Source organism: Mytilus trossulus, unplaced genomic scaffold (genome assembly GCF_036588685.1).
Source record: "Mytilus trossulus isolate FHL-02 unplaced genomic scaffold, PNRI_Mtr1.1.1.hap1 h1tg000128l__unscaffolded, whole genome shotgun sequence".
Taxonomy (NCBI): domain Eukaryota; kingdom Metazoa; phylum Mollusca; class Bivalvia; order Mytilida; family Mytilidae; genus Mytilus; species Mytilus trossulus.
Genome location: NW_026963301.1, coordinates 1,526,046 through 1,548,272, shown reverse-complemented (window position 1 = coordinate 1,548,272; position 22,227 = coordinate 1,526,046). Strand labels below are relative to the sequence as shown.

At 30.7% G+C, this 22,227-nt stretch overlaps 1 protein-coding gene across 2 annotated transcripts; it reads right to left on the bottom strand.

Annotated features, from left to right (window-relative positions):
• Window positions 1–1,530: 1,530 nt before the first annotated feature.
• Window positions 1,531–21,649, bottom strand: LOC134700177 (protein cramped-like). 2 transcript variants are annotated; one of them, XM_063561543.1, is made up of 20 exons: window positions 21,313–21,649; window positions 20,760–20,989; window positions 20,057–20,157; window positions 19,323–19,476; window positions 18,705–18,773; window positions 17,790–17,838; window positions 16,942–16,977; window positions 16,118–16,173; window positions 14,133–14,329; window positions 13,141–13,297; window positions 12,063–12,697; window positions 11,100–11,276; window positions 10,559–10,693; window positions 7,991–8,177; window positions 6,913–7,232; window positions 5,870–6,041; window positions 5,254–5,310; window positions 4,264–4,382; window positions 3,551–3,685; window positions 1,531–2,524 (listed from the first exon to the last, which is right to left on the bottom strand). In XM_063561543.1, exons 1-20 carry the CDS (start codon window positions 21,384–21,386, stop codon window positions 2,399–2,401), a joined length of 3,186 nt encoding a protein of 1,061 aa, XP_063417613.1. In that variant the 5' UTR covers window positions 21,387–21,649; the 3' UTR covers window positions 1,531–2,398. The 2 variants fall into 2 exon arrangements, with proteins under 2 accessions (XP_063417613.1, XP_063417614.1); XM_063561544.1 differs by lacking the exon at window positions 21,313–21,649 and adding an exon at window positions 21,209–21,289.
• Between the last annotated feature and the right edge of the window lie 578 nt (window positions 21,650–22,227).

Genomic DNA, 22,227 nt, shown 5'->3' with positions numbered 1-22,227 from the left:
ACATGGAAAGTAATTCAAAAAGGTCATGAAAAATACCATACAATGATTGATGTAATGATTACTTTAGTTAAAAATTGATGTAATGCCTCCATTACAGTACATTACTTTTCATTACAAATTGGTAAAATAGATAAAATTGAAGAACATTTTATCATAAAAATCAAATATTAACAAAAACAAAAGAAAGTATGGAATAAAATTAATTTTTGTCACAGTTAATTACTGTATTAAATAAATTACATCAATCTTTAAAACACACATTAAGGTAAGAAATATAAAATGGTAAAAAATATCAAGTCTTTGATCTTGGTTTCTGATATTTGTTTAATATGATATGGGAATATTTTGGTGTTTGGTGATCTATGAAAAATCTTATAATAAAAAATTATCAAACAAAACTATATAGATCAATGAAAAAAATAATAATAATTCTATACACACCTTACATGTATTTTAATGAAATATTGAAAATATCAAACAACATTTTTAAACCAAACTGTGGGTTGGGTCCTACCTGTGTTGTTATTTCACCTAATTAATATCACAATGTTTTTATTGCAATCAAATCTTCTCAACTTATGTTTGTCCTCACAGAACCCTTAGGCATTTAACAAGATAATCCTTTAATGACACATTTATTATATCCTTTTGAAATCATTAATGATGTCTTAATGATTAAGTGATCAATGTTAGAAACAAAATTATATGATAATTTATTTATTTTTTACCACCACCTAAGAAACTTGAAAGTGATTTTTTCAGTTTCATGCCTCCTACTACTCAATCAAAGGTAAAGACACAGTTACGGTGCAGTACATGATATTGACATCTACTTGTCTGAGCCATGTGAAGAAATTTCAATCAATGCACTGGAATAATGGAAGTCAAATTCAGTGTGCCTCTCTTCTTTGGTTAATACAGCTATCAAGTATTTAGCCATTTTCCACACATAAGCTCCTGTAGAAAGGCTTTAAGTATTGCCGGAAAGGTGAAAAAAGAACTGATCGCTGTTCTCTTAATGGCATCACATTTAAACCACTTATGATGATAAAGTGCAATGGACATATTAATTAACCAGTATTTGAAGTCTATGTACCTAACACTGTATACATATGTACATATACCTCTGTTTTTGAAATGCTTTTTGTTTTTATATTGAAAAAGTAATGTGTAATGTAATGCATTACACAGGCAAAGTAATTGTAATGTAATGCATTACATGTGAGAAAAAAAGTAATTGTAATTGTAATTGTAATGGAAGAATCACAAAGTAATTGTAATGTAATGCATTACATTGCAATGTAATGGCCCCAGGCCTGATACAATCATATGCAATGCAAAGAAATTGATATTTGATGAGTTATTCCCTGCCTCACCTTCCAAATCTTATCCAGCAAAAAACAAGACCTCTAGTGACTTATGAATAAAAGTTAAGTAATTCAATTCAAATGAAAATTGTAACATACACACTTGAAACACAATTTTCACTGGTATTATATGTCAATACAATCAACACAGATTATAATGCAATGTATCAAATGAACACGTTCTATTTTACTCACAAGACTTTCTCTTTTACCAGCAAAACACTTTGCATGTTTCTTAAATCAATTAATTACAAGTCAGCAATAAGCTTTCACAATAAAGATTTAAAAACAACCATAATCAAAACTATCTTAAATTAAATCATTAATTAAAACAAAATGCTAAAATTTTGTAATAATTCAAGGTCCTTGTGTAGTAGAAAGCTTCAACACCTTTTTTTGTCCTTTTAGCAACTTGCAATATAGAATGCCACTCGTATTTGCTCTGAACTAATAAACATCCTACTATTATAAGCACTATAGAATAAGGGACTGTATTTAAAATATAACTTTGACGAAGACAGAAATGTACTTAAAAATTTATGAGACATATATTCAACCCTACCTTTATGAGTCAAATATATATCCACTTTTACAAGTTCTACTGCATGTAAAAATTAAAATCAACATTTATTAAATTTTTGGCCACTGACTGTATTTTAGAACTCTTTTCAATCACCTCACACAGTCACACACTTTTCAGTAATTTTGATCAGAATATTTTAGTTAGCAACATATTTCAAAATGGAAAAAATCTCATATGTAAAACCTTTCAGATAATCACATCAACTTTAACATATGGTTAAAAGGTGAGTTCCTAGTTTTAGATTCACCATCTTAAACTACAATATGGGTCCATTGTTTGGTCAACTCTCAGGTCAACTGTATTCATTAGCATCATGCATTAAAACTAAAAATACTTCAGACAGAAAATAAATAAATAATGAAGCACTTTCAGAGGCTGGGTATAAAACATGTCTCGTATCAAGAGGATAGAAAGAAGATAAAAATGTATAAAACAGCATAAAACAAAGTCATCCATTTGAGATGGTCTTCTTAGAGTTGGTAAGGTCAGCCATAGGATCTTCTTGTGTTAAAGCCTGCAGGTCAGCAAACTTGGCAACAAAATCTAAACTACTTTCATTCATCAATGTATCCACCTGAAAAGAAAATTTGAAATTACAAGTTTAATATCACTGAAAATTCTTATTTGGAAGAATTAATTTAACTTTCTCACGTCTTTATATTAAAATTAAAGTGAACAGGCAAACCCATTTTGACATTTACCAATTAATTATGAATGTCTGTAATTTTATTACGCACTTTACCTTTATAATTATCTTCTTATGATTGTGTGATCAGATTATTATCACTTAATACACAACAACAAAAAAATTATGTTATTAACTTTCCTCAGTCGAAGACGCCTTAACACCCAGCAAGAAGATCCAAACTTTACAGAGTTAACCAAGAAAAGTACAACATATCACTAGACACTATACACCTTCCAATTTTTCTAATGACTTAAACAAGTATAACACCAACATTACTGTATAAATAATTGGCTTAACTGATCTGTACAGACTAATATTAAAAGCCTTGAAAATTCAGCTGAAACCCCTAAATCAGTTGGTGTCAAATATTTTCCAACAACTAGACTAGACCAATAATCCATCATTTTTCTTATGTATGTAAACAAAAGTTATTCAAATACATACTAGTCTGGAGCAACAAAGCAGTGCAGACTTCAGACTAGTAGCTAACAGCAGTATTTGTAATAAAAATTTTGTAACTAAGGCCAGTCTGAATGTAACTAAAATATTATTTAAATTCTATTGCCCTGTAGTGTAGAGCTGATTTCCACTGCCCATTAGCATTTTTACAAACTTAAGTTAGTGGGCCTGTGGTTGAGCACAAAATATGTAACGAGGCAGACTTCTAAATTATTTAAGAAATCAATCAAGTGATCTGACAAATACAATATCTGACAAAAGAAGTGTTGAAATATCAATGATATGCAACAATAGTGTATAACAAATATATCCTTATCAGAAGTATATGAGATGAACAATCTTTCACGAGCATGAAATGTGGGTTAAAGTGACCCAAAGGTGTGCAATTGCTTTGTACTGATCTAAAAGACCTATATCAGTAGAATATAAATCATATATAAGTAGTATACTTACATCAAACTTCCCCATGATTGATGAATCTCGTGAGTTCTCAAAGAAAAATGTCTGTGGTTGTAAGGTTGCTGTAGATACTATAGGGTCTGGTTTGGCTGTCTCATTCAGTAAAGACATAAAAGAAATATCACCAACCTGAAAAAAACAACCAATATAACCAAAAGGGTATTCTTATCGTAAAATGTAGTAACAAGGAAGATGAATACAAGAAACAAAGAATCTAAATATATAGATGCCAAGCAAATCAATAATCTAGTTATAATAAATGATATCTACTCAAATGTAATAGTGGCAAGAAATATGCAGAATAACTAATACCAATACACCTTTAAATTCATAGCTTTAATGGTCTGGGTTTTTTAATCATTTTGGTCATGAGTATAGTTTAAGAGTAAAATAGAACCAAGACTTTAAAAATATAAGACTAAATATGTTTTTGTGGTTTTGTTTTATTTGGTTGTCACTTTCATTACTTTGTCTCCCACTTTTCAGTCTACTCATTCCCCATGTAAGTGGTTACTCTAGAAATAATAAACTTTAGGAATTGTTGATATCCCTCGAGGAAGGATTTTGCTGTATCCCCTTAAATTCTTACATTCAACATGCACAAGATGACTTTTTGACTTTCATTACAACAAAAATATCTGAATGGTTGAGATCAGAACCTGGCAATTAATTTTATTTACAATGCACGTTTCAAAAAAAGGTTTTACCTCTCCATTCATCCATGATGAAGTACACACAGGACTTCTAAAAAGAGCCTTAACAGGTTCAGTTTTATTTGATGTCCTATCTGATGCTGTCTCTTTATTTGCACTTTCGTCTAACATAGCTGAAATAATAGAAATATGATTATAGATCAAATACCAGAGAACTAGGACATTATACTTTATATGAATTAGGAAGCTTAAAATTAACCAAAGCCAGTCAACCTTGAAATATGAGTCATTGAACATTGTCAGATTGTTCAAGATTTCTTGGAGTCTTTATTATCATGTTGTATCAAGTACTGTGGATTTATTAATATTTGTTGGATACCAATTTTTGTGGATTTCTTGGGTACAGATTAACCACAAATTTAAATATTCATCGAAATTGTAAATTTTCCCTTGCCTTGTATGCAGACTTATGCATAACCACGAAATTAAAAAGCCAAGAAAGGGTAAGTTTTCCTCAATCCACGAAAATTGGTATCCACGAAAATAAATGAATCCACAGTAGTCAGTATAACCTTGAGAAACATTTTTTGAAAACAATTGGGGAAATACAAAATATTCATTCAAAGCAATGCAAGATTTTACTACCCAACACAAAATCTGAAACATAACAATTTCACAGTTGAAGAATTGACCACTAAATCTATTGTCTTTTGCAGATTTTATATGTATAATGCATAAATGTGTCCAGATGTCTTTTGGCTATTTGTGTTTTATAGAAAGCTGTTTTATCTATATGATTATGAATGACATAAAACATTCTAGTATCAGAATTTTCTAATAGAATGATCAATTTCAAAAATAAAACCATAAATTTAAGTCATTACTTTTGTAATTTCACTATATTTCAATATCCAAATATCTATACAATAAAATGATTTTTTTAAATTGAAATGTTAATAAAGACAAGGTTTGTAAGGATTTCATTACCACAAATGTAACATTATAAATAATAACCATAATATCATAATTATATAAAATACATACGTTCAAATGAGGATCCATTTTCTAAAGCCATCTCAAATAATTTTTCTCCATCACTTCCTGCAATAATAAAGGAAATATTGTTTAAAATATACCAACTAAAACATTCTTATTCAATAGCAAGTGGTCATTAAATCTGATTTCATCTGCATGTTTTAGGATCAATCTTGCTTAGATTATGTGTGTGTTTTTTGTGATAACCTTGACCATTTTAACTGGAGTTCTTAATCCTGGATTTTTTTTTTGGTGTGTTTGCATTGCCTTTTACATTCAATATACCACTTTCCACAAGAGATGAGTTTACGTAAGGATAATTGTCAGTTTCACCAGAGTGTTTTTAAACTCTTTATGTTAGATATTATAAAACAAACAAAAAATCAATTTGATGTTACAATGGAGCTTCAAATTTTCCCTTTCCTTTCTGTTTGAGTTTTGTCCTTACATTCTTAAAAGCAAAGGGAAATTAAACTATTGTTAAAAACATTTAACGAAATTCATCAATTGCAACAAGAAAAGTCATAGTGCATCATTTCACAGAAACCAGCTCATTCTATTTCAAGACATAAAGTTTGTTGCTTCTTATAGCTAATGGTCTAAATAAAGACACAAATGAATGTACCTGGTGTCCCAAAACCTGAGAATGACATGTCCAGCAGATTTGAAATACTTGGCGGTGATAAAGAACCCTGTACAGTTGACGATGTGGTTATAACATCATTGTGACTGGTAGCTGCTGATGTATAAATGTTTACTGTGGTACCAGCTGTTATCTCTAAAGAATTTGCTGTAATCTGAAAAAGAAAAATAACATAAAACATCATTAATAATGCATTACTTTGAGCATGGCTCCATATTTTTATACTGACAAATATAATTAAAACTTAACATTTTACACATGAAGACTGAATAGTTACAAAAAATAACATCTCAGAAAATAAGTCATCATAATGTTAAATATATTGTGTATAATTCGGAGTTTAGTATGACGTCCATTATCACTGTACTATTATGCATATTTTAGGGGCCAGCTGAAGGACACCTATGGGTGCGGGAATTCTCGCTACATTGAAGACCCATTGGTTGCCTTCTGCTGTTGTTTGCTCTATGGTCGGGTGGTTGTCGCTTTGACATATTCACCATTTCCTTTCTCAATTTTATTCATGTCCGAAAATCAGGTACATTTATATATACACATGCTACCTTTGTTTTTATTTCAGATCTGTGATGTGTTAATTCAGTTGAATTTAAGAACTAAATTGCATTCCCATCACGGCAACAGATAGAACAATTGTAACTATCTATATAAGCAAGCTGCTCTCCCATGTGCATGTGGGGCCACAATTTAAAATATTTTGGTTTGTCCAAACCCTACCCTTAGGTTGAGACAGTGGGTAGGTAGGTAGGCATTTTTTTTTTTACAACAAAAAGAAATTGTAGTATCTATGGTTTATAAGTTTTAATGGCTATCTGATTAAAAATAAACTTCTTCAAATCAGGACAATAAAAGATTTTGAGTAGGCAGCTTTTTATTTGGATTGGTAGCGTTTGGGCAAACAAACCTATTCTTTTTTATGGCCTGGGTAACAATATTCATGATATTGTGATCTGCAGATGTTAGCATGAATTGTTTTTGTCTCATTATTTCTTAGTTTTTTAACATACCTCTGTGGAATTCACATGGTTAATTTTCACCGGTAAGTGTCCAGGGCCCATCATAATAGTCTGTAATGGTCCTGGACTCTGTACACTCAGCTGATTTGGTCCTGGATTTCTTATATTAACCTGCCCTGGTCCAGGATTAAGTACATTAAGCTGACCTGGTCCAAGACTTTGTACATTTAACTGACTGGACCCATGGTTCTGTACATGTATCTGACTAGGTGTAAGCTGGGACTGTACTTCTAACTGACTAGGATTTAAAGTAAGTTGAGTTTGGGAATGGGACTGAACATCCAACTGTACAGTTTTCACTGTCGTACATGCTACAAAGAACAAACAATAATATTTTAATTGTTGTATAGTTTGAATCCCAGTAAGATTTATAAGTTTATTCCAAACTTATACCACATCTCCTTATACCTGTTTTAGAAATATTCTTAAGAATTGAAAAATCCCTGTTGCAAACATGTAAAAAGTCAATATCTATATAAACATTCTAACTGTTTTCTGGATAATTTTCGCATTTAACCGAACCAATGCGTGAAAAATTCTAGATCACCAAAAAATATGAGTTAGGAGATATCTATAGATGAAATCTTTAGTACGAGTCCTGAAGGTATTTTTTGGTAATTTTGACAGCAGTTGATCACTCAGACTTCAAGCTTCAAACGAGAAATAAAATCTAATACTTTTGTGTTATAGGTACATGTACTTTAATCTTGCAATTTCACCAATGTAAAGCTTGATCAACGAAAGGTTAGACAATCTCAGTAATTTTTCTTTAAAGTGTAGGGTGACATCAGAACATGACAAATTCAAAACTTGTATTGGTTTTCATTTTTACAATTTTGTAACAATGAACTCATGACAGCTCCATACAAATAATGCAATCAAAATTGAAATTAGAGGTTTTATTTCTTGAAAAAATAACCCGGTTGCATTTTCTCAATAACAAAAGAATCCCAAACATTCTTTGAATGCCTTATCATATTAGACTTACCAGGAGGTGCAGTACTAACATTGGATAAAACAGGTATAGAGTTTGGCACATTTATCATACTACTTATTATATTTGACTTACCAGGTGGTGCAGTACTAACATTGGATAAAATAGGTATAGAGTTTGGCACATTTATCACAGTTTTTAAGTTTTGTCCGTTAGGTTGAACAAGAAAATAATTTGGTGCTTTAGGCAGTATTGTTCTCTGTACAACCATTGGCTTTCTGTTAATCTGTCTAATCTTTCTTCCACTTCTGTAGCCAGGTCCCTACAATAATAAATATATATTTAGTAAAGAACTACTGTATACTTATAAAACTAAAAATGCTATGAGCAGGTCTAACAAATATTTGAATCTAAAAAGTCCATGTTTTGCCATTTGAAACTTCAATAAACAGCTGCGCCATGAGCGCATGATACGCCCAACGTCTTGTGTGGAAGTTTTATGCAATAATCATAAATAGTTTCTGAGAAAATTTTAAGCAATAACCATATATTGTTTTTGAGACACGGCGAACATGTGAAACCCCCAACCCTGTTTTTTTTTACAAAAAATTAAATATCACTAAAATAAAATTTTGAATCAAAACCAAAAAGTATACAGATCTTTAGATTAATATAACAAAGAAGTGTGTAAAGTTTTAAGCAATAATCATAAATTATTTTTGAGATATGGCGCGACATGTAAAAAAAAACTCCCCTGTTTAACAAAATACTCAATAACTCCAAAATAAAGTTTTAAATCATCACCAAAAAGTATACAGATCTTTAGATTAATATAACAAAGTGTGTAAAGTTTTAAGCAAAAATCATAAATTGTTTTTGAGATACGGCACAACATGTAAAAAAAACCTCCCCCTTTTTTACAAAATACTCAATAACGAAATTTTGAATCATCACCAAAAAGTATACAGATCTTAAGATTAATATAACAAAGACATGTGTAAAGTTTAAAGCAATAGTCATAAATCGTTTTTGAGATATGGTGCGACATGTAAAAAAACCCTCCCCCTTTTTTACAAAATACTCAATAACTCAAAAAATAAAATTTTGAATCATCACCAAAAAGTATACAGATATTAAGATTAATATAACTAAGAAGTGTTTAAAGTTTTAAGCCATAATCAAGAATAGTTTTTGAGATACGGTGTGACATGTGAAAAAAAACACACCCCTGTTTTAGTTACAAAGTGCCGTAACTCAAAAAGTTTTAATCTTATTTTCACCAAAAAGTATACAGATCATTTGACCATCATAAGAAACAACTATGTTAAAGTCATAAGAAACCTCAAATCAAAAAAAAATAATGGATATGTTTTTTATAACTCAATGGATAGTTTTCATTGTAAAACTTATGTACATATACTTTTTTCTGAAGAAAATTCTTTAATTTATTCATATTTAGAAGAAGTTTACTTTATTTGAATTGCTTCCTTCCAGCAAGCAATTCCCCCGATATATTTTCCGTATGCAAGGTGACCTCAGTGTGACCCATCTCGTAAAAATCCGGTGACCAGAATACGCATGGATGTCCTTAAAATAAACTATTATCTGAATTTACATGTTAAACACGTGCTCAATTTCCATGCTTTTTTGTTTATATTTCGTCAATTGTTGACAAACAGGTGACAATCGTAAAACTTCGGCTTCAAAACACGAACTTTAATTACCTGCCATATTTTCACAACAACACTGACCGATTGAAAAAAAAATTGACGATTATACGAAATTAACACGAAAAAAATTATAAATTCGAGCACAGAAGACTAAGTTTATGATGTTTGTATGCATTGGTTTAAGAATTGGAAGAACATTATTGTTCACCGGTCACTCGTTTCTTATGACTTTAAGTTTCATGAAATTTGGATAAGTCGTTCTCAAGTTACGGTGCGACATGTTTACGCCGGACAGACGGACGGACACCAGACATTTGTATACCATAATACGTCCCGTCAAAATTTTGACGGGCGTATAAAAATTATAAGGTTAAAAAATACATTAAATGGAAAGTACAAAAAGAACTTTCATTAAGTGCTCATTGAAATTCTGGATACTCCTTCAAAAGAATGTGTCACTATAAAAGGGCAGGACAAATAATTATTGTAAAGCAATATGATATTTCCCACAGAAAGTAGCCAAAAGTAAGCGTGCAATAAATTCTAATATTGCACTAGTGCAATAAGTCTTCAAAATTCATGATGTCATCAACGACAAAACTTAAGTTTAAACCAATTTTTTCTTTCAAATATTGTATTGCTATACAATAAAAAGGTTATTGCATGAATATTCGGGAATATTGTCCCTCGTAGAACATATATTGTACTCACAAGCTCGTGCAATATAAAATTCTACTCGGGACAATATTCCCCAATATTCATGCAATAACCCTATAATAAAAACCAACAATTTCAGGGAAAATGTTTGCTGAGGTTGGACACATCTAATTTACACTGAACTACCAGTTAGTTTTATATTGTACTAAACTTGTAATTGCCTCCATCCATATTTCCCCAAGCAAAAAATAATCATCATGATCGTGAGATGTCCAATCCTCCTAAACAATTTTTCCTAGAATAGCTTTTAAAGTTATACTGTATACTAAATATATTCAGATAATTGATTCCGTTTATTAAAGTGTGTAATACTTACAATAACATTAAAGGCTTGATTAAGTGATCGACTGGCTGGGACAGATCCAGGTGGCAGTGTATTTCTCTGTAGAAACGCTGTCCCTGCTACTGGTACTTTAAACACAGCCTCTTTTCCTTGACTAGAATTAATTGGCTGAAAAATGAAAAAAAATACTTAAATATTTTCAATATTGCAGTAATATAAATTCAACATTCAATTCTGTAAATTTAAGAAATTCTGAAATTTTAATTTCTTCAAGGTTAATTTGATACACAAATTATGAAAATTCTGCCCTCCTTCATATAAAATATCTAATTCTAAGATTTCCCACTTTTAAAATTACAAGTGACACTAGCATCTCCCAATTTGTCATGCTTTTTAAACCTTGGCCAAAAGGGATTAAATATTTGAATGTGCAGGTCCCAGTAGAAATACTGTTTACAGGCTAACTAAAAAATATTTAAAGTAGTTCACAAAGATAGCAATAAATCACAAGTTAGATATAATTTTAGCTGGTCTTTATTATCATTGGAAAATTTGAATTACAACTGTGACAAACCTCTGCAAGTTTTAATGTTGTCTGTGTCCCAGCATCAACCATTCCATCACCAGAGCCAGATCTGGAAGACAATGGGTTTTTACTAACTGCCCTTTGACCTTTGACACCACAACCTTTTGTTGCTTTTGCCCTAACAGCACCACATGTATGACAAGGAGATGAGGATGATGAACTGCCCTGTAAAAATAAAATAACAAGAATAAGAAATTTGTATTAAAATGATTACAATGTTGAAATATCCTTTAATTTACATGTACACACAACATGGTACAGGTGGACTTTGGTTGTTTTTCATTCAAAGAATGGTAGGAGACAATAATGATACTTCTTCCATCATCACCTTTTGTGCATGTTCGGGACAGATAAGCAAATGATTAACATTTTTTTAGGTATAATTTCTGCATTTAACTATCAAAATTATTGTTTCCATATTTTGAGCCAAGATTACAAACCTAAGACTTTTTTTTTAAATATATTTTTTGTCACATTTATTATGTTTAGTAAATTTCTTGCAACTTTTTATTTGTTTTTTATATAAATCAGGCTATTGGTTTTCTCATTTGATTTGTTATACATTTTGTTTTTTATAGGCCTTTGAAAGCTTGCTGTACATGTCATATGGATCTGCTCATTGCTGAAGGTCATTAAGCAAATATTGTTACTAATATCAAGAATATTGACATCATTTAGTTTCTGCTGAATAAAATAATTGTCTTTTTCATAACATTGCCAAACACACCACACCTTCATGACCTTATTATTTCATATTAAGAAAAACGTATATCAACAACAATTGTGACATATGCATTTCAAAGAACTAGAACTTGCAAATTATCACAATTCAAATTTGTCTTTTTTAACATAAATAATGGAAATAAACAGTATGATGATTAACCAATACATGTACTTGCCAAAAAAACGTATTAATTCTCAACAAAAACGTTTTTTTAGATTTATCTTTACCTTAACATCAGTTATCTCCATGACAGCCAAATGCACCAATCGTCTTAGAGTATTCGTCAATTGTGTTTTAACAATGTCTTCAATTGTACTTTCTTTACAAAAATCATACTCTAATCGAATCTTATTGTCTTTGCCAATCATAAGAAACAACTGGGCAATAGTCAAATTTTCAGCACTAGTAGATGTCCAACCTTTTTCAAAGGCTTCCTTAACGTTAAGGGACTCTTGGTCCTCTTTTTCAGACTTGTCCTCATTGTCACTACTTTTCACAACTTCTGATTCAGCACCCCCAGACAAATGTTTCTTCCTTGGAGGTGTTCCATCTGTGGAGTCAGTTTCTGTTAAATTTTCAGTACTTTTTGAATTATTCCTAGACAGAGGTGTGTCTGGAAACATTGCATTTTCCCCCTCACTAAGAAATGCTGCATCATTACTATACACACTACAAGATATAGTCGATGAAGGAGTCATTCCTGTTTTACTGTCTTTCACAGTTCCTCTAGATTTTGGTGATTCGAACATCCCATTTTTAGGGTCCATAAAATCTACCGAATGAGAATTTTCACTAAAAATTGTTGATGAAGTCTTAGTACTAGTACAATCTCCTTTCTTATCCTTTGAAATTACCGGAGAATCTGAAAATAAAGAAAATTTAATAACAAAATCTGAGAATTCAACCAAGATAATATGCTTGGATTACAGTACAACAGTCAAATTCTGGTCGATGAACCATCTGATGAAAATTTCCTAGTAAATGAATTGTATTTGTTTTTTGTTCCAAACTTGTCTGTGGCCAACCACCACTGCATTAAAGACCCATTGGTGGCCTTGATCTGCTATCTGCTATGTGGTGGTGTTGTTGTTTCTTTGACATATTCACCATTTTCATTTTCAATTCTATATGTTGACTTAAAAGTGGGCTATTTACATCAATAGTTGCACTTGTCCTATTATCACAATCTAATTCAGAGTATTTTAAACATACCATTTATACGCTGGAAACTTAACACCAAGTAAGCAATTACCCCTGATTAAATACCTTAATGAAAGAAAAGAAAACTGTAATATCTATACTTACTCATTAATTGCATATTTTCTCTGTAATCACTGAACGTAATGTTGATTTTAGGTTCTTTTGTGGCCTGTAAGGTCAGTGGGGTTATATCACAGTCAGGGTGGGGATATACAGTAAGTACAGGGACAGGTTCTGTCTCAGCACCAGGAACATTCTCCTTCTAGTTCTGATTAAGGAAAATTTTTGAATAAATGCATGAATTTTAAATATCACCACAAATTAAGAATATGTTATTGTTAAGTCTATTATACTGATTACAGTAACTGTTTTGTTCAGGCTTTATTTCTAGCAGAAAAAAACCCAGTGAAATTAAGGTGTTGTTTACCATAGTATGATATACCCATAAAATCAATCCTACCAAACAGTAATTATATTGGTGTTATCGTTATGCACAACATTTTTTTTTCTTTCTTTCTAGGTAGTTAAGAAAATTAGAGTTAGTTTGTCGGACAAGTTCAGGGCATATAAACGTTGAAAATATGCCGCACAGCCCTATATTATGACCTTTGAATTTTTTTTTAGTGCATATGAACTTTTAATTCCAGGATAAGATTTTTTTCAAAACTTCATAGTAAAAGTGGTACAGTTTTAGCCATAAAAGGAGTTCCTATGGAAAATTGCATTGTCAATATTTACAAAAAACGCAACCTATAGCTTGACATCAGTTGTACCTATAGCTTGACATCAGTTGTACCTATAGCTTGACATCTGTTGTGCTAATGCAAACTGAATTTTTTCTGGTTTTTCATATTTTAAGGTTTTTCGGTTATGCTTTTCATTTCTGTCAAGTTGGTTTTGGTGCCTGTTATTGCTACTAATAATGCTCTGTTTTTTGGCTAGTGAAATTTTCTTTTTAGTTAAAATATTCTGAAGACTTAAACAAAATCAAAACAGTATAAATTTAAAACAGTCCAATCTTCTTAACATTAAAAATTCACAAAAATATTTATCAATGAGATTCCAGGCTATTAGACTGGTAAGTGGTAAAAGGATACAAGTTTTAATCTATGAGACTTCCATTTTTGACTCAGGTATGTGATGACAGAAGACAATGTTCTATTGGGTTTCAACATCAACTTCAGACGTGGATTAAATGCCATTTCCTGTATCATATTCCATGTGGCATTAGTCTTTGGATTCATTTCCACATGGATCTTATTTGGAATTCTGTCTGCGGCATTACATTTGTGTTCTGTAACATAAGATAAAAACATCACATTAGTTTGCTGTGCTACTTTTTGTGTTCCTACATGCAGTGTTATGAATTTTACCAAATATCAATCTGGAACCTTCTTTATTGTAATTTTCACTTATCTAATAGATCATCCAGGAAAAATTAGGCCTACAATCTCAGTTTTTTTAAACTTTTTTGATGTGATCTCTTTCCCCTCAAATCTCAACAAATTGCATACATATATTAGAATTTAATAAAATCTTTAAATGAAAGAAATAACATAATTTGACCAATATTCACCTATTATACAAAAGATTAACTACTAGTACTGTGAAAGTACTTTAATTCGTGGGTATCAATTTTCGTGGTTTGAGCAATATCTACATGTTCGTGGGTTTTTAAATTCGTGGATTTTAGTTTTCTTGAAAAAAGAAACATTATAAAAAAGAAGGTTACAAATATTCTGGATTGAAGGAAATTGCAAAGTAAAACTTGACCGTGTAAATCGTAGTGATAACACTATTTAACCCATGATAAAGTGATCAACAGATTAAGGACCATCAAAGGTGTTAATGAGGCCATAAACATGTCACATTAAGAAAACAGTAACATAAACAAATGCCATAAACGTAAATTGAATTATCAAATATTTCAAAATCAAAGCACAGCATGATATTATTATTTCCCATATGTACGAGAACAATGAGGATATAAAATGAACACTTTATCATATTAGCATATCAATACCGGAAATCTGACTTTTATCGATCAAAATATTTTTTATGAGAATTTAAAGATCAAAAGTTATGCAGTTTAGGTTATTAAAGATTAAATGGGTATAATCTTGCATGGGGTTGTAGTTCTGTGACTGCCATTAAAGTATTCTCAGATTTGGCGTTATTCAATATATTCTCTAGATCATATCAGTATTCAAACCTTCCGATGGGGATCTGTCTGTGTCTTGATTTCAAATTTTGGACAATGATTGTTTTATTTCGTTGGACACTTAAATTCGTGGATAAAGTCATCCACGAAAACCACGAAAATTGGTACCCCACGAATAAAAGTACTTTCACAGTATCTGAATAAAATCCACCCATTTAAGGCCATTTTATTTTAGATTTATTTTAAATTAAACTCAAATTTTAAACAATATACTTGACATATATGACAGGAGTTAAATAAACTAATTGTTTAAGTGTCAAGGCATTGTTTATCAACTGAGAAATAATTTTTAAAAATGCAGTTAATTATTTCATATATGGGAGATAACCCAGTTATCTATAAATAAATCTGATTCATTCTTTCAATGTGTGACTCATTCAGACCTTAAAAAAATATTTGTCATTTTGTTCATTTTTGGGGTCAACATTCTACTTTTCTGTCTGGGCCTGATATCTTATAAATGTAAGATATTTATTATAATACCATTTAATCTTGCATAAATATTCCAAATTACGAAGTGTAACAACTGACCTGACTTTTCATTCCAATAACACAAATGCTTCCCAGTAGAGAAATCAAAATACCTAGCCATTTTCAGTTGTACAATGGGAGATCACTCTGTTTTCTATAAATAAGCCTGATGATTCTTTTTATCATTTGATGCATGCAATTAATTTAAATATTATACAGTTCAACAAAACCTATTCCAAATAAAAGCCATTTTTTGTGATTCCAACTAAAACCATGGGAGATAATCATTTTTCTAAAAATAACCTATCTAAAAATAGAATTTTCCTTCCTTGAATGGAAAATGTGTTCCCTTGATATGCCTCTGTTACATTTTGGTATACAATTTCTTACCTGATGTGTCAATGTTGTTTAGCTTTTTCAGTGCAAGGCATATTGGTGTCTTAATTCTGAAATAACAAAAAATCAGTATAATCAAATGAAAGCATAGTTTATAAATATGTAAGACAAAATTGTAGATTAAGAGATTCTTTTATTTTGAACAGTCGATTTTTGCCATGTTTACCTTTCAAATTTCACACACAATTTTGGTAAAATAATGTTTGAGGGGAATAATTCAATAAATCATCAATGTGGCTGCAATCTGACAACAAAATATTTCTTTTTTACTCAATTTTACACAATTTTTTTGAATTTTGGATCCACAATGCTTTTCAACTTTGTACTTGTTTGGCTTTATACATATTTTGATATGAGCTTCACTGATGAGTCTTATGTAGACGAAACGTGTGTCTGGCGTACTAAATTATAATCCTGGTACCTTTGATTACTTTTTACAGTTACATCACAATGAAAAAAATCAAACACAGCAAAATGTGCCAAACTTTGAAAGATTTACTGTTGTCTCTGACTCAGACATGATTTATCAAGAGAATAAAAATAACCTTGAGTGTATTTAGATTTTCTGATGTTAACATGTTATGTCAATTCTGAGATTCTTTATACAGTGAAACCTGGCTAAACTGAACCCTGCATAAGCCTAAAACCTGTATAAACGTCATATCAAATTGTATGAGTTGTGAACCTGATAAAAGCGAGCATCGGCCTAAACCGAACAAATTCTTCAGTCCCGAAGAGGTTCGGTTTAAACAGGTTTCACTGTATTTCACTTGCCAAGTTGATCAAGTGATACAATCTATTTTTATGCTTGAACTAACCTTAAATTTTTGCCTCTAATTTTCACTGTTGTAAATCTGTAATAAAATATAAAATATAAATCTGCTGTTTTATCACTTTTGGAAAAGAAAGGATATGGCATACTAATTGATTACACAATATAACTATAAACGCAATGACAAAACTAAAAGCAAATGACACACAAATGACCAGCACTTTTCTTGGTTGTTTTACATATCAGTCGCCATGAGGGTTTCACTATGGAACAGAATCTCACTTCACAAAAACTTCAAGATGACCCATATCACAAGTTGGAACAGAATTCTCTATTCTATGATGATATTTGTACAGCTGTGCATTGTATAACACAGCTGCATGACCCATTTTTACTGGTAGCACCATTAAACAAACTGCAATTTTCCTAGTTTTTTGGTAAATTCTGATTTGTTGCAAGAATGTATTGAATACAGTGGATAATGTTGAAAAGAAAACCTGCTTGGAACTAAAGATATTGTTAGAATTAGACTTGTAAAATGATGTAAGAATATTCGATGTAGTGTATGTTGTTATAGAAGATATTTAGTATGAACCAGGTTCACTTTAGACTGATTTTTGTGCATTTTTATATGTATAATGTATATAATTGTTAGAGGATACCAGAGTAACTAAAATGTAATTGCTTGTTAAGATTTAGGACATTTTTCCTTAAAATTTAGTGGCAATTCCATTGATTATAATTTAGAATGGAAATGGGGAATGTGTCAAAGAGACCACTCCACCAAAGAGCAGACAACAGCCAAAGGCCACCTATGGGTCTTGGCTTGCATCTTATAGGATATAAGTATTAATCCAATGTGTCGAAAAATATTCAGCTTCTAGATATACATACCCATTATGTACTAGATCATTTAACTTGGCACCTGTTTTTTCATTCAGTCCTTTAAAATATATAATTGTCAATTATTTTATCATAGATTTTTAAAATAAAATTGAGAATGGAAATAGTAAATGTGTCAAAGCGACAACAACCCGACCATAGAGCAGATAACAGCCTAAGATGTCTAAATCTTACTAGTCTAATTTGATTAGTAATGGGAAAGTGTGTAAGTTACATTTTCTTCTACATTTCAAACAATATTATATTGCGTGACTATAATTTGGATAATTTCTTCTTCCATTTATTTATAAAATGATATTTTTGTTGATTGAGCATAAATACCCATGACAACACTCAACAATAACCAATACTTTAGCAAAAAACTTATATTCATCTCAAATTTCTTTTAACCTATCATATATTGAAATCTGGTAAAAACATCAACCAAATTGGAAATCAAGAGGAAGCTAAAGCATTTAACATTTCAACAAAGTTATTCTCTGCATATATTTCTAATGTTGTTTTTTTAATTATTCAAATACTTATGACAATGTCAACTAGTAAATTGTGATTTTGTTCTACTACAATGCAGTAAATCAGTAACTTTGTCCATGTCAGTAATTTTTATAGCCTAGGTAATGTCTTAATCTCATCAAACTTTAAATTGACCAGTTTATGCCAGTATGGACCATGATTTCCCAGTATTTACTGGTGGCCTGGTCAATACTATTGTAATTGACCAATGTTTTTCTAACCTTGAGTTCAATGACCTCTAATGCTTTTGAACTTAAACCTTTTTTTCACCCCAAAATTGGTGACTGTTTGAACCAAATAAATTATTCATATAAGTTATACTGAAATGTGTATGACTTCCGAGTATTTATGTGAAAAGAGCTTCTGGTACTTCGAAAGTAATATGGTGCATACCTTTTATCCTTTTCCTGAGAACTCCATAGTTAATCAAACCATATATTTCTTGAGATTCTTTTTTGACATCTGCAACATAACCAATTTCATATTTAATTTTCAATGAAAAATGTAAAAAAGATTTAAATCATAAAAAGGCAAAACAAAACATGAAAACATGAGAACACCTTTCATCTGAAATTTTCTATCACGTTTCTCATAACAGAAGCTTAGAAAATACAATTTCAACAAAAACAACATTCATTAATTATATAAAAATTGGGACATTCTTCATAAACCATAAATGTTCAAAATAAATTCATGGTACTATGCTTTATGTATTAGAGACCAATACAATGAGTATAAATACAGCCTTGTAGTCGTTTGATTATGTAATTTATACGTGTATCTCGTTTTTTATATAGATTGGACCGTTGATTTTCCCGTTTGAATGGTTTTACACTATTAATTTTGAGGTCCTTTATAGCATGTTGTTCTGTGTGAGCCAAGGCTTCGTGCTGAAGGCCGTACATTGACCTATAATGGTTTACTTTTTTAAATTGTTATTTGGATGGAGAGTTGTCTCATTGGCACTCACACCACATCTTCCTATATCAATTGTTAGTGAGTTTTACATACCTTGAGTTAATGTGATAAACTTAGATATCTTATGCCAAGTTCTGTAATAAAAGTGGCGAACTTGATCTTTATTCTTAATAAGTGCTGGCGTGACTCCCTTCTTCTTGCTCTTCTGTGCTATCAAGGTCTGAATTCCGTCAAAGTCCTTTCCCACCTAAGTAAAGAAGATTTTTTTCAAATTTATCAATATTTTTTTAAATATACCAATCATGTAAACTAACAATTTCATAATTGTTCGTAAGTAGTTTTAAGGTTTTTTTTTCATTTTTAGTTTTGAGTCTCTATCTTCCCAGTAAAATTGGTTAGAAGTTAAAGTGAAATGCTTTTAAGATAAGGGTTTTTAATAGAACCAAGTTTAGTGTTGTTTTTTTCTTTATCACATGTGAATGTACAAATATACACATCTATACAGTATACTGTAATGTTAATACAGTCTGTTTTTTGTGGTTAAATTTTCAAAAGGAACAAAGTTTCAGATTGTTTTTTTTTTTTTGTATGGCATTTGAATGCACATATATATCTTGAAATGTTCATTTAAATTTTTTTTTGGTGGTCAGAATTTTTTTTTATGAAACCAAGTTTTGGTGGGTTTTTATCTGTATGGCATGTACATGTGCTTATCTATAAACAAATAATGTACAATGTGCCAAATTTTTTGTATTCACATTGATAATGAAAGGGCGGCAGGTTTGTTTATGTTCTTCAACTTAAAAACACAATCACTATAAGGTAACCTCAAACAATCCATCAAAGAAAGCATCCTTGTCATCAACGCTCCAAAGTTCCCACTGACGTTTCTGTTTGGTCTCTGGAGTATTTGTCTTCGTCTCTTTAGCTAGAAAAATAAAAATAATAAAGAAGCATGTTTTCAAGTTTTAATGGTTCAAGTTTCTAGAGAATAATTTTTAAATGTTACATGAAATAAATGTCTTTTTTTATGATGTTAATACGGAAGATGTACAAGAATGTTAAATTTCATATCAATCTGTCAGTATGCTTAATAATTTCCTTGTGCAGCTTTTGAGTAATAATTTCATTGCATATTGATGTTAATAGATGCATGTGTATGCAAGTGTTTGTATCAATATATTTGTATATTGAAAATGAAACTTAATATAAATAAACAATCAGTGACACCAACAGTCTACTTGTAAACAAACAGTGACACCCGATACTGGATGTTATCTTTTTTGTTAGGAATCCAGTACTAGCGTTTCATTTTTTTTTTATATATATCTAAAACATATTTTTTTAAACCGGATAAACATGATAAATAATGAAATTCGTAATTCTCCCACTAAAACAAAATAAAATATATACATTTTTAATTTTATAAAATTGACCTCTTTGCAAGAAATTTTCCTTTGTCATGATATAGATATGTATGGTACAATTAAATTCATGTTAGTGTTTGATATATTTAATTTAGACTAATACCAGGTTTCTTTGTGGGTGATGGGGGTGGACTAAGATCTCTTTTCGGCTTTCTGACAACTCTGGACCTTGTTACAGCACCACTACGTGGGACCTTTGGTGGGGTTTCTTGTGGTTGTGTAGAAGAATCTTGACCTCCTGTTTGAGGATGTTTACGATCATTCGTATCGCTTTTCTGGTCTCCCTTGCTTTGTTTATCTTCTTTCACGGCATCTTTATTATCAGAAGTTGTCCTGGTATTTAAATAACGTATAATTATTGCATAAAATCAATTAAAACAATATTTAATTGCAATATAAAAATTCAACATGGCTGCCAAAATTTTCTCAAACAGCGTAGAAGACACAATTATAGCCTGCAGATTTCTGCTGTTTTCTTGCTAATAAAAGTTGCATTTAAAATTCTACTGTTATCATTAATTATATTGACAGTTATTCTAAATATTGTTGTACATTTTAAACATATATCTTGTTGAAATGAATTGCAAATAAATAATAAAAACATCGATTATAAGTTGTGGTAAATCGAACAAAATGGCGGTTTCTCTCAAACTTACCGATTTTTCTCCTTCTCTTTTTCACTTGAATTCCCCTCTCCCTGCTCAGTTTTCCGTCTTTTCGTCATAGGCATATGTGTCTACCATGCACTGATGCAACTCAATAAAAGTTTCATAACAAAACAACGTCAAAATCATAACAAATACACTAATAAAGTAAACGGGTAAACGACCCTTCCTGAACAAAACAACTTTGAACTGTCAAGTCAGTCGGAGCCGGGTTATCAAAAATAAAAGTCTTCACGCGCAAAAGTCGACCAAATTTTCGTTGGAAAGGAAAGAAATATTGGATTACACATATTTGCGAAATGCAATAGCTTTTTTATGTTCCAGAATTATATCATAACTGCAATTTAGCAAATTGTCCAGAAAATGATGTCATGTGACTTTTTCGACCAGTTAAATTTCTTTTTGATATATTTCTAAAAAAATATTTTTGCTATACAGTAATGTTGCATATCAAAAAGTCTAAAGGTTAAACCCGAAAGAAAGAAATGCTGTCTTTCTTTTTATTATAATGTTGGAAAGCAAATTATCAGCATTTTTTTAAAGGTTCTATCAGACTGGCATTTTTACAAATTAATACATGTGTAAATTTTTTTTTATACTGGACTATATTTAATACCTCAGTCATATTTTGAATTTATAAAGTGACAGATTTAAAAGAACCAAAATTATAAATAAGAACTTACATAGTTCCGCCAATATAAAATCAGAGGGAACATACATCCAAAGCTCTGTTTCTTATTTTGATCTATCAAGTTAATTTTTTCGATCTCCTTGGAAATCTTATATCACTACTATGATATGCATCCTGTTACAGTGAACTGCTCAATGAAATATTGTAAATCAGGCGACGCACATTAACAAGAATCAAGGGGGTAAAAAGTCAGTATTTCGAAGTAAAGTGGATTT

Coding starts and splice junctions, on each gene's coding strand:
- LOC134700177 (XM_063561543.1), bottom strand. CDS start 21,386: ATGCCTATGACGAAAAGACGGAAAACTGAGCAGGGAGAGGGGAATTCA. Junction 14,330..16,117: donor AAACAACATTGACACATCAG/GTAAGAAATTGT, acceptor CTTATGTTACAG/AACACAAATGTAATGCCGCA. Junction 6,042..6,912: donor ACCATGTGAATTCCACAGAG/GTATGTTAAAAA, acceptor TTTCTTTTTCAG/ATTACAGCAAATTCTTTAGA.